This window comes from Hylobates moloch, unplaced genomic scaffold (genome assembly GCF_009828535.3).
Source record: "Hylobates moloch isolate HMO894 unplaced genomic scaffold, HMol_V3 SCAFFOLD_9, whole genome shotgun sequence".
Lineage (NCBI taxonomy): Eukaryota > Metazoa > Chordata > Mammalia > Primates > Hylobatidae > Hylobates > Hylobates moloch.
This window is the reverse complement of record NW_026652284.1, coordinates 93,232,509-93,246,631: the sequence shown is the minus strand read 5'-3', so window position 1 is coordinate 93,246,631 and position 14,123 is coordinate 93,232,509. Positions and strand designations below refer to the sequence as shown.

Sequence of the window (14,123 nt, the reverse complement as noted above, 5' to 3'; positions counted from 1 at the left end):
CTTTTTAGAGCAACAGCTATTTCCCACCTAACCTGCCCCACCATAACACCTACTGACCACTACTCAGTTCTATATATCTTTAATTTGTTTCATTCCAAGAATGCTATATGAATGGAATTACATAACCTGTAACTTTTAAGATTCGTTTTTTCCTTTGCTCTTAATGTGCTGTTTTATACACAATTACCATGAGATTTATAAAAGTTGTTGTGTACATCAGTAGTTTGTTCCTTTTTAATGCTGAGTAGTATTCCATGATATGGATATGCTACAGTTTGTTGAATCATTCACCTGTTGTAGACCATTTGTGTTCTTTAAAGTTTGGGCTATTATAAGTAAAGCTACTCTGAAGATTCATGTACAGGTTTTTGTGTGAACATAAGCTTTCATTTCTCTGGGATAATGAGTACTCAATAGTACAATTTCAGAATTGCATGGCAAGTGCGATTTTAGTTTTATAAAAAACTGATATTCTTTTCCGGTGCTGGTATACCATTTTACATTCATGCTAGCATTATATGAGTGGTTCAGTTTCTCTGCATCCTCACATTTGGCATAGTCACTGTTTTTAATTTTAGCCATTCTGGTAGGTGTATCATAATATCTCACTGTGATTTTAATTTGCATTTTCCAAATAATATCTACTCATATAACTATTTGCCATCTGTAAATCCTCTTCTGTGAAATGCCTATTCAAGTCTCCTCTTATTTTGTGAATTTTTTTTTAACAGTTGAGTTTGGGAATTCTTTATATACTCTAGATATAAGCTCTTTGTCAGGTGTATGATATATTAACACTTTTTTTTACATTTTGTATTTGTCTTTTCATCTTTTATTCAGTATCTTCTTCATAGCAGAAGTGTTTAATTTTGATGATGTCCAATTTGTTAATTATTTTTTATGGAATCTTGTTTTTGGGCTTAATTCTGAAACTCTTCACCTAACTCAAGATCTCAAAGATTTTCTGTGATATGTTTTTCTAAGTGTTTTATAGATTTACTTTTAAGTCCATGATCAATTTTGAGCTTTCAAAGATCAGTTAGCTATAAGGATTTGGGTTTATTTCTGCAACCTCTATTTTGTTCCATTGGCCTACATGCTTATTTTTTATTTTATTTTATTTTTTTTACCAGTACCAAAGTGTTTTGGTGACTATGGCCTTATACTGTAGTTTGAAATCAGGTAGTTTGATGCCTCCAGATTTGTTCTTTTTGCTTAGTCTTGCTTTGGCTATGCCAGCTCTTTTTTCCTTCCATATGAATTTTAGATTTTTTTTTTCTAATTCTGTAATGAATGATGTTGGAATTTGATGGGGATTGCACTGAATTTGTAGACTGCTTTTGGTAGTATGGTCATTTTCACAATATTGATTCCACCCATCCATGAGCATGGGATGTGTTTCCTTTTGTTTGTGTTGTCTATGATTTCTTTCAGCTGTGTTTTGTAGTTTTCCTTGTAGAGGTCTTTCAATTCTTTGGTTTGGTATATTCCTAAGTATTTTATTTTATTTTTTGCAGCTATTATAAAAGGAGCTCAGTTCTTGATTTGAATCTTCACTTGGTCGCTGTTAGTATATAGAAGAGCTACTGATTTGTGTACATTAATCTATGCGGAAACTTTGCTGAATTTTTTTTTATTAGTTCTAGGAGCTTTCTGGAGGAGTCTTTAGGGTTTTCAAGGCAAACAATCATATCATCAGCAAACAGTGACAGTTTGACTTCCTTTTTACTGATTTGGATGCCCTTTATTTCTTTCTCTTGTCTGATTGCTCTGGCTAGGATTTCCAGTACTATGTTGAAGAGGAGTGGTGAAAGTGGACATCCTTGTCTGTTCCAGTTCTCAGAGGGAATGCTTTCAATTTTTCCCCATTCAGTATTATGTTGGCTGTGGGTGTTTCATAGATGGCTTTTATTACATTAAGATATGTCCCTTGTATGCCGATTTTGCTAAGTGTTTTAATCATAAACGGATGCTGGATCTTGTTGAATGTTTTTGTTGCATCTATTGAGATGATCATGTGATTTTTGTTTTTAATTCTGTTTATGTGGTGTAGCATATTTATTGACTTGCATATGTTAAACCATCCCTGCATCCCTGGTATGAAACTCACTTGATCAGGGTGGCTTATCTTTTTGATATGCTGTTGGATTTGATTAGCTAGTATTTTGTTATGGATTTTAGCATCTATGTTCATCAAGGATATCAGTCTGTAGTTTTCATTTTTGGTTATGTCCTTCTCTGGTTTTGGTATTAGGGTGATGCTGGCTTTGTAGAATGAATTATGGAGGGTTCCTTCTTTATCTTGTGAAGTAGTGTCAAAATAATTTGCACCAATTCTTCTTTGAATGTCTGGTAGAATTCTGCTGTGAATCCATATGGTCCTGGACTATTTTTGAGTACAGGCAGTGTAGATTTAGAATGATTTTTAAGGGCTCTAGGATTTTTGAATAATAAATGAGCATTAGCTTCAACTTAAAGTTGCCAGCTTCATTAACCCCTGACAACACAGTCAGTCTGTCTTTTGAAACTTAAGCCAGGCATTGACTTCTCTGTAGCTATGAAAGGTCTACATGACATTTTCTTCCAGTAGAAAGCTACTTCTTCTGCATTGAAAATCTGTTGTTTAGTGTAGTTACCTTCATCAATTATTTTAGCTAGACCATCTGGATAACTTGCAGCAGCTTCTACATCACTTTATGCTGATTCACTTTGCACTTATATTATGAAAATGTCTTCTTTTCTTAAGCCTCATGAACCAACCTCTGATAGCTTCAGATTTTTTGTTCCACAACTTCCTCACCTATCTTAGTATTCATGGAATTGAATAAAGTTAGGGCCTTACTCTGAATTAGGCTTTGGCTGAAGGGAATATGGTGGTTGGTTTGATCTTACAGCCAAACCACTGAAACTTTCTCCACATAAGCAAAAAACATTGTTGTTTTGCTTTCTTATAATTTGTGTGTTCACTGGAGTAGCATTTGTGATTTCCTTCAATAATTTTTCCTTTGCATTCACAACTTGGCTAATTTGGCATAAGAGATCTATCTTGGCTCTCAACATGCTTTTCTCACTCAGGTTAATAATTTCCAGCTTTTGATTGAAAGTGAGAGACATGTGACTCTTCCTTTCACTTGAACACTTAGGGGCCATTGTATATTTATTAATTTTCACACTTTCAGTATTGTTTCTCAGGGATAGAGATGTTCAAGGATGGAATGAAAGACAAGGGAATGGTTGATTGGTAGAGAAGTCAGAACAAACACAACATTTACTAATTAAGTTCACCATCTTGCATGGGCATAATTTGTGACATCCAAAAACAATTAGAATAGTAACATCAAAATTCATTGTTTATAGGTCACCATAACAGAAATGATAATGAAAAATTTGACATATTATGAGAATTATTAAAATGTGACACAGAGAGATGAAGTGACAATGTTATTGGAAAAATGCCACTTGCCCAATGCAGCATTGTCACAAACCTTCAATTTGTAAAACAACAGCAACAATGAACCCCGCAATATCTGCAAAGCACAATAAACCAAAATGCAAAAAAATGAGGTATGCCCGTAATACTATGCAAACTGTGCATTTAATCTCGATTAAAATTTGGTATTTGAATCTATACATATCTAATATATAAACGTATATTTTTCTGAAGCATGTTTCTAGATAAAAGGAACCCAAATCTATAAGATCCATTTTTTATAAGAGAATTAATCTAAAGGATAGATCCTGGAAATAAGTGATAAGTGGGAAATCAGAATAGAGTTACAGAATAGGGTATGTGGGTTTTATGGTGTGTGGTTAAGAGTAAAAGGGGAGAAGAAAAAGAAAGAAAGCTTACTATAGCCAATTATCTCCTTTGCTTTGTAAATACTTTGTAATATCTTGCTTCTGAAAAGTGGACTGCCTAACACAATACTTAGATTTGTAATGCTATTTTTTAAACCATGCAGAATTCTGTGTCCTGATGTCTAGTGACTTTTGACTACCTAATCAATAACACAGTCAGGCATCTATGACAAGGAAACACCAACTGGTCTATGTAAACATCTGTACACCCCACATACATGACTTGCACAGTATGGAAAATTAATGCATTTAATGTCATTCCATAAGTGAATTAATTTAGTTCCTAAAATGTTTTTCAACTTTTAGTACCCTTCACAACATAACAGAAAGTTTTTTATTTTTAATTTTTGACTATTTTTGAATATGCTAGGTTTTCTTGGGACTATAAAATGCATTCTTATTCAGACATGAGGCAATAAACAATATCAATGGCTTAGAATAAATTTCATTGCATGTTACTGATATTATGGCAAAGCATGAAAATGGGAGAATATTTGCTGGGCAGTTTTAAGAAATTCTGGATGGAAACATTTTAAAACTACAAGAAGAGTATATGGTTACAAAAGAGCAATTCAGAGTAATTATTGGACAGTTGTAATTTCCTCCATCCCCAGGCACTTTTGGTTGCTAATGTTCAGAACACACTTTGAGAAATTTTGTAATAGGATAGTACTTAATTAGCATAATTCACAGTTTGAAATGTGCTTATGGATTCGATACATACCATGCAGATCTTTTCATCTTCTTATAATTTAGAATATAGATTATATAATATAAACAAGGTGAAAGCAGTGAGACATGCCATAGGAAGAGTTATACCAAGTGCTTTTCATATTCAGAAAACAAAAATATAAATTTTAGCCAGAGGAATTGAAGAAGACGTATGAAGGAGATAGAATTTTAGATGGGTCTTGAATAAGAAAAGAACTAAAACATTTAATAATAATATAAAATTGAATTATTGACATAAGTTATAAGGAGTATAAAAATTCAAAGGGACTGAAAGTTAGGGCATGTACCCAAATAACTTCTCTTCATTTATTTTCTTGACATATAAAAGACAGGATACACTCACTATGCATCAATCATTATGCTAAGTATCAGGGATATAACAGCCCTGTTAAAGAAAATGTAAAGTAATGGGAAACATAGAAAACTTAACACTAAGTAAAGTAATAAATGGCTAATCATGAATTTTGTGGTCAGAGCAAGATAGTTTCCTAGAGATGTCTGGTGCTTGTCTAACCAAAAACAAAGGACTAAAACAATGAATAGAGAACTACATTCCAACTAGAGTGAATGAAGAGTATGCTGGATACTTCACCACAAGGAAGTGGTGAAATCTCTGTGAAGCACAGAAACCCAGAATGGAAGTTTAGAAAGGAAGTGAAGCACCTATCTCTGCCACTCTGTTCCTCCTGCTGGGGTGAGCTTGGGGATGGGAGAGACTTCTCTTTGTGAGGAAAAGTTAAGCTGGAGGCCACCAGCAGTCCCCATTCCCAAAATACACATCTACAGTTCTTGCTGCAAGAAAGGCCCACAGTCCTCACTGCCTCTGAATGCAGTTTGGAGAGCTTCCTGGAGTTAACATGGCTGCATTCCTGCAGAGTGAGGAGCCTATGTGCACCCCCTATCCCTGTGACCCAGGGTGCTATAGCACATCACTATCTTGATGGTACCAGACCCATAGCTGTAGTGCATCCTATTATGGGAGCCAATAGTCATTGTTTATCCATCGTGATGTGCTGCTGACATTCCGCTACACTCACACAGATGGCTGCAGTAACAAAAACCTGGCTACTTGGAGCCTAGGTTCAGCAGAACAGCTGTGACTCCAGTGTCTGAGACTATGCTATGCCCTGCTCCAATGGAACAGGCAGTCATACAGAGTGGGAAAGCTGACCTTGGGCTTGTCCTGACTCCCTAGAAAATCACTACAGAGCTGGCTTACCTATCACGCCCATGTGTGCCTGACAACTCAACATTCATCCCAGTGGTGGCTCCACCCCCCTGCCAACCCACTCCAGAACCAGCCAGCTCATGTATGTGAGCATTTGCCCGGACCACCAGTTAGCCTTGTGGTGGTCCACCGCAAGGTATTCCAACCCTAGATAATTCACTGCATCTGTATGCTCCTGGACCAATATAGCTGGCCTAGTGGAGGTCTTGGACTCCAGCAAGCCCACCCTAGTGCCAGCCAACCTATCACACTCAAGTATGCCTAGTCTGCAACTATCATGGTGGCCATTATTACCATAGGTTTTTGCAGTCCAGAGCACTGACACACTCATAGACATTGCTGATGTGAATTACAGCTGAAGAAACTGCACGTAAACCACACTCCTGCTTCCACCCAGAATCAAAGCCGAAACACCCTACCAAACCACACCCTAGGACACATATACATGAAAATGTTTCACTTTACGAAAACTACCACATAAAATCGGAAAGGTGACTCTTCTACCAGATGCACAGATATACGCATAGGGAAAGAAAAAACGTGACAAAGCAAAGAAATGTGAGCCTTCCAAAGGAACACAAAAGACTTCAGTAGCAGACCCTAAAGAAAGGAAATTTATGAAGTGTCTGAAAAAGATCTAGACATTTCAGCCTTAAAGAAATAATGTATTTTTCAGAAAGATGGAGGGAACTGGAGACAGTTATCTCAAGTGAAACAACTCAGAGACAGAAAGACAAACACCACATTTCTCACTTATAAATGGGAGCTAAATAAAGTTTACACATGGAGGTAGAGTGTGGAATGATAGACAATGGACGCTTGGAAAGGTCAGGGGATGGCAGAGGGGTGGATGATGAGAAATTACTTGATAGGTACAATGTACATTACTCCAGTGATGGATACACTAAAGGCTCTGACTTTACTACTGATGAAAAAATTGTCAATGGCCCAGAACAGGTAACCTTCAAAAGAAGAAAAGTGGCCAACAGGTGTGTGAAAAAATGTTCAACATCACTAGTCATCCAGAAAATGTACAGTACCACAATGAGATATCACTTCACTTTAGTCAGAATGGCTACTATCAAAAAGACAAAAGAGGTGTTAGCAAAGATGTGGAGAAAAAGGTACCCTTCTACAGTGTTGACAAGAATATATATTAGTAGAACCATTATTGAAAATAGTATGTATGTTGCTCAAAAAATTAAAAATAGAACTACCATATGATCCGGCAATACTACTACCAGGTAAATATCTAAAGGGAGTGAAGTTAATACGTTGAAGAAATATCTGAACTCCTATTTTTATTACTTCACTATTCACTATAGTCAAGTAATCGACTCGAAGTGTCCAATGATGTATGAATGGATTAAGAAAATGTGATCACACACACACACATACACACACACACACACACAAAATACTCAGTGGAATACTATTCGGCCTTAAGAAAAAAAATTTTGTCATTTGGGACGACATGGGTAAACCTCAAGGAAAATATGTTAAGATAAATAAGTCAGAAACAGAAAGATAAATATCAAATGTTCTCACCCATATTCAGAATCTAAAAATGATGGTCTCGTAGAAGTAGCAAATAGAACAGTGGTTACCAGAGACTAAGGAAGATGGTGAGTTGATAGGAGAGGTTGGTCAATGGCTATAAATTTATAGCTAGAAAGGCAGAATAAGTACCAGTGTCCTATTGCGCTGTAAGGTAACTGTAGTCAACAAAAAAGATATTGTATATCTCAAAATAGCTGGAAGAGAGGATTTTGAATTTCCTACTACAAAGAAACCATAAATGTTTGAGGTGATGGATATGTTAATTACTCTGATTTGATCATTACACAGTGTATATATGTACTGAAACAGCACATTTTACCCCATAAGTATGTGCAATTATTATGTGTCTTAAACATAAAAAATTAAGATATGATAAGAACATGCGCAGGTGGTCTGTGAGGACAGAGAAGGAGATTGGGCACCTCTCTTAACCATGGAACTTTGTCTGGTTTTCCTGAGAAAGATCAGAGTAAATCAATAAATTTAAAGATAGGATATTTATTTCAGCCTCAAAGTAAAGTATATGCAAAGTTCCAGGGATAAGATGAAAGAATAAAATTTGAGCAACTAATAGCAGCTCAACATAGGGCCATAATCTAACAAGGTCATAAAGAACATTCATGAAGATTAATGATGGATACATCTTATCTAAGTGTTAGAGAAGGAAGTAGATCAAAACTGGTTTAAAAGCAAGAGAGTGAGAAAGCACGGGAGCATGCTTGAGAGAGGGAGAGAGAGAGACAAGTAAAATTAGAGGAAAGTGGGAGAATTGTGGAAAAGATAGATACAAAGTCATGGAGGTAATGATGTGAAAAATCCTGAGTTTAAGATTTGACTCCACCTATGGATAATATAGATAGGTCATTACATTTGGATGATTTTAGGGAATTGGAAAGATTTTAAAAAAGATAAATGTTAGAGCAATAAAAAATGATAGCTGTTGATGAAACTACAAAATTTGAGAACGTTTGAAAACCAGATATGGCTGAAATGAGGACCTGACAATTTATCTTATAATAAAAGCGGTTTAACATTAAAAAAAAAAGAATAAGCTCAGAATAGTTTTATGAACTTTATCAAAAAAGGTGTCATTCTCTCAATTTTCTTATGTTTAACTAATTCTCAAAATCATGTTGTAAGGATTATAATTACATTCTCTAAAGGATTAATTACAATAGAAACATAGGATTTTAAATATCAATTGATGATTTAATCATTATTATTTCTGCAGTAAATTGGAGAACTAAAAATTTTTTGCAAAGATTAATTATGTCAGGTTACTCTGTATTATTGTCAGTATTTCTTTCCTCATTAAACATGCAATGAAATTTGATGTCATTAATAATTTTTTAGTAATTCCATTACAATGTATTTATTATTCAAGAGATACATCAAATTTTCTGGTACAAATTACTAGAGTAGTAGGGAACAAATATATGACATTTATCATTACCATATTTTTCTTGATATAATTATCCTAAAATCCAGTTTAGTGGTTTAAGACATATAATCATGAGTATGGATATTTTTAGGGTGAAACGGAAAATATATTAAAACAATGGAAACTTTATTTCTAGAAATTCTTTATCATGTTACTGGGTTTTTTGTTACTGTTGTTATATGTCATTTGCCACTATCTGAAATATATATTATTTATTTATTTGTTTGTATGTTTTATTTTTACTGTGTAAAACCATGATTTTTCTCTTGCTTACTATCATATTTCCAACCTTTACCATTGGCATTTGTCATATAGTTAATGTTTGGTAAATAACTGTTGAATAAATGCATACAATCTATTTCTTATTAAAAGATTATTCTCATTGACTTTATGCTAGAACTTGCTTACTCTCAAATGACCACAGTGATTTGACACAGGGATAACAATAAGTTATATTTTAGAATATCTCCTTTAGTAATTATCTAAATTAAGTAGTTTAATGGAATCTGTCCAAGTGGCATATATTCTCAATCCCTCATTTCCTGGTTTTCCTGATAACATGTGAAATAAGGACAGAGATATATAGATTTATTTGTGAGATTTCTCCATAAGCCATAAACCAAGCCATATTGTTTAGAATGAGTGTAAATAATGAACATTATTCAGTGACTATGATTTTCAAAGCCCATGTGACTCCCCTATAACCAATGACTGTATATTTCCCTCCAGTGGTAGAGGGATGCTGTAGTGCACGTGCTTTCTAGTTCAATTTCTTGGCTTATCTAAGGTCTTGCCTCATATGCTGAAGCATTGAGGCTGTCAGGAATATTTCTGAGTTTCACCGTTGTTGAATTATCATTATTTGCTCCACCTCATGCACATTCTGCTTCTCCCTACTGCAGCTCTACTTTCTTCAGGTCCACTCTCTTAGACTACTGAAAGTAAATTCAAGTTGCAAACTGCAGTTACACAGTAGCTATTAATTGCCTTTACTGTGCTCTATTACTGAAATTGCCTTTCATATCCCTGGAAAAGATGGAAAGTTTATCATTTTTATTGAACATTTTGTCTTTTTTCTTTTCTCACATTTCTTAATGTCGTTGTGGAGCTGATTCTCATGTACTGGGTCTTTTAGGGGGTCATCTCCAAACTCTGCTTTGGTGTATTACACACCTCCATGCATTGTAGTCTCATTACATCTGGAAATGTGTGCAGCCTGTCAAAAATAACTTAAAGTTTCCCTAATGGATATTCATGTTCATTGAAATAGGGAATTGAACAAAACCAAATTGTAAATCAAAATCTGGCATGAACTATGCTACTCAATTGAAAATATAATTGAAACAAATCCAAATAGTTTTTCACTGAGTTACTATTTTAATCAACAAGAGTAAACATAACCTGTATATTTTCTGAAAGTAATGAATGCAAATTTTTAAACTTGAGTCTAAAATTGTACAATTATATTATATATTTTTATTAACTAAATTCAGATTGGAAAAAATCAGTCAGCTCAACAAATAAACAGATTCATCCCTATGAAAAGAGAAAATAGATTTATAGGGAAACATTACAGAAAATGCACTGTAAACCAAGAATAAAAATGAGAAATATATAAAAATTATCCCAATGTTTTCATATTGGAATTCAACATTCTGTACATCAGTAGGCACAATAATACAATAAAGGCGATTTTACATTTTAATGGGCAGGTGGTCATCCACTAAAAGTGATGGCTAGCTCCCACACATCTTAGGAAAGTTGGCTTTTCAGGGATAAAGATGAAGAGTATTGGTTAGAGGGTCCTTGCATCCCTGTACCTACACCTTAACACTGATTACATATACAAGGACAGATTTTCCATCCTCCTTCTACTGTTCCCCTAGCATGACTAATTGCCAAGAGGTGAGAGAATATTTGTAATTCCTCTTGACACTCCCACCCCACAAACACAGTATAATAAATCAGTTGTTTATCTTGCCTTCTGAAGAAGAAAAGTGTGAGCTTTGAAGAATAGGAAATATATACTTGTTATTAAGAAACCTTAATCTGGAACTCTTAATCTGAAACTCTTACTATTAAGAACTTGTTATTAAGAAACCTTAATCTGAAACTCTTCCTAACTATGTAATAGCCTTGCTTTGGAGACTCTTTTACTTTGGCTTTATAGCAAACACTTAAAATTTAAATGGTTAGATATATGGTAGAAGTATAATACAACAGTATTTTTCTATATTTCATGATGTCAGAAAAACTGCTTTGCTGGAAATCTTCAAAAAATTATAAAGCAAGAGGTACTTTATATATTAATCATGACCAATATCTGGAGCATAGTTCCCATATTTTGTTTTAAGATACTTGTTTTGAGTGTATTATAAATAGTATTCTTGCAACCAAATATGTGAGGACTGAATATCCAACTATATTTGTTTGGATATATACAATCTGTTTTCTGCCTCTCCATTGGAGCAGGCCTCTAATACATTATAGAATTATATATTCTAATGAAAGCTAGTCATGAACATTTATAAGATTATGAAATTACATAAAAACAATGCTTGTTCTATGAAAATAAATTGTGAAATTTGCCATCCAGTGAGAAATACTGAAAAAACATTAAGTGGATAGGAGGGAGTATAAGAAAATAACTGTACAGTCTCACTCTGGAAATAAGGATATCAATTTATTTGAGGTCTTTCGATTTTGTAACTTTATTGTATCAATACATATATGAGAAGCACGTTGACTAGCATCAGCTCAATATCTGTTGTTTATTATTAACAATAAGAATACAATATATATTAATAAATAATAAATAAGATATAATAAATAATAATATATAACATTAATAAATGATAAACTATATAATGCTAATAAACAATACCATAAATAAATTATTGGTGCAGTAAATAAATTTGGATGAATCAAAAATCATGTGCACTTAAAGTTTTACAGTTGATTGTATTAATATATGCAACCTGATTGGAGCAGCATGTGTTTGGAATTGCACTATTCTGTGATTGACTTTTCTATGCATAAAAGAACAATTTCACTTGTGCTTAAAAAGTTGACAGTGCAAAGTCATGAATATAGATGGACATTTGTTTGGTCCCAATTTTGTGAAAACGTTTACTGCTGAAAAGCTTTTTAATTTTTTTTGTTGTTGTCTTTTGTAATTCAGGTTATCTGGAATGAATATACCACCCCCAATTATCAGCAACAAAAACTGGCTCAGACTGCATTTTGTTACAGACAGCAATCATCGATATCGTGGATTTAGTGCTCCCTATCAAGGTATATTTATGGAATACCTCTGCCTCTTTTGATATGTAAAATAATTTTGGTGTACACAACTGTGTTTTGTGATAGAAAAATATCTTTAGCATTTAGAAATTGCAATTTGTATTGGGAAAAAAATGATCATACTGTTGCTGAGGCAATAATGTGATCATAACTAAATTACAGTATTAAAGTTAGTTGATTTTATAGTACAATGTTCAGAATAATGAATATTATGATTTCTAAAAGGTAGTATGTAACAGATGCAATATTTTGCTTTAATAAAGTGCTTCAGCAATTGGATATATTATCTAAAGTTGTACCGCAAATCACTGCAGAAAACCTTCAGTTGCATGTACGCTCTTCCTCGATCGAAACTCACCTCCGTATGCAGCGTGTTTGTTACTGCTAGTTTAATTAACCTTCTTAGGAATTTTATCTACCAATTGTGTTAACATAAATAATTTTCAATACATAGGATATAATATTTGATGCATTAACTTGAAAAACTCTTTGGAAAAAGATTATTATGAAGATGGAGTACTAATGAAGCATTTACAATGTTCTGTAATACTATGTGAGCTTAGTGTACTTTATTCTCAGACTACTTATGTAAATAATTCATTTCATTCTCAGTAGTGTATCAGCTACTTTTCAGGGAATAGTGAGCATTGCCACAGTTACATTCTTCCATTTATCTGTGTTTTTTGTTTTTTTAATGCTTTCCCCTTTAGTAGTCTTCAGTCCTAAGCACTTTGAAAATTTAATCTGATGACTTTAGGAAGCTTATATTTAGTACTCAAAATGGCATTAAATCATATATTGTTTTTTGGAATACAAAATTCAACAATTAATTTATATTTTGAAAACCAGTAACCTCTCTGAAGCTGTTCTATCAATAAGATTTCTCTCGAAAACTGCAGCAGCTTAATGTGATTTGTAATTTGACTTTCATAATAATGCACTGAGTATCACTGTAATAAAAATTCTTAGGAAAGTAACTTAAAATCAAGATTTTAGATAAAGTCCACTGTAGAAAATCTGCAATAATGATCATTTCTAAAGTAGTTAATTGGAATGGAAACATAAATGCAAGTATGCTTTTAAAACTATGCAATGCATTAACATGTATCATAGTAGAAAATATTAGCCATCACAAAACACTAAATCTTAGAGTTAAAAAGTAAACTTTCATAGAAATATTTATTTTCGTATGATTTATTAAAAATAGCTGTTTAGGCATGGTAACTTGAATCTTAAACAGTTTAAGCCAATGTCACTTTTAAATTTGCAAAAATATTTTATCCAGTTCCCAATTTCAATTTCTAAAAGTTTGTGTACTTTAGAGGACTATTTTATTGAAAATAAGATATTGTGAAGCTTCTTTATCTCTAGGTTGACCCTTTTACTTGTGGAGTTTTTCATCCACATAACTCTATGGCTCTGATTCCTTTCTACAATTAGTTAAGGCCAATGGCATGGCAGAAATTCAAAAAACAATCCTCTTTGATTCCTGTCATCTTTTCTACTAGTTACATGGAATCTCCTGGTCAAATGGCTTCTATTATTTTTCTAAACATAATTAAAGTAGCATATATTTTATATTTATATGTAGAAACTGGAGCAAAAAATAGATCTCCTACCTCAAATATTAAATGATATTTCATTTGTTTTGTGCAATATGATTTCATGGAGCTGGTACCTTCAGATAGGGTTGTTTTGCACTATAAGACAATGGCACAAAGCTACCAGTAGATTTGTGTACTTACTTATAAATTTCAGTATGCTACTTGTTGGTCTTTAATTGACTTTTGCAGTATTTTTAAAATTGGAATTGTGGTTTTCAAGCATTATGTGTTTTCGGCACTGAAAAATAGCATCACTGTAGTAAAATGGAAAAGATGTGTTTTATGAGGTACAACTTATTTCTATTTGCTGCAGGAAAAGGGACTCAAAAGAGGGATGGGACTTATATCGATATAACACAGAGGAAATGCAGTGGTTAAGAAAATTGAAGCTTTGATT

The 14,123-nt window shown here is 33.4% G+C and overlaps 1 protein-coding gene across 2 annotated transcripts in view; it reads left to right on the top strand.

The window, feature by feature from the left end:
- The window catches only part of CSMD3 (CUB and Sushi multiple domains 3), a 1,208,741-nt gene that overhangs the window by 392,984 nt on the left and 801,634 nt on the right, over positions 1-14,123 (top strand). For both annotated transcript variants that reach the window (XM_032760296.2, XM_032760295.2), the window contains exon 6: positions 12,001-12,113. In XM_032760296.2, coding sequence (XP_032616187.1) covers positions 12,001-12,113 — 113 coding nt within the window. The remainder of the gene's footprint in view (positions 1-12,000; positions 12,114-14,123) is intronic.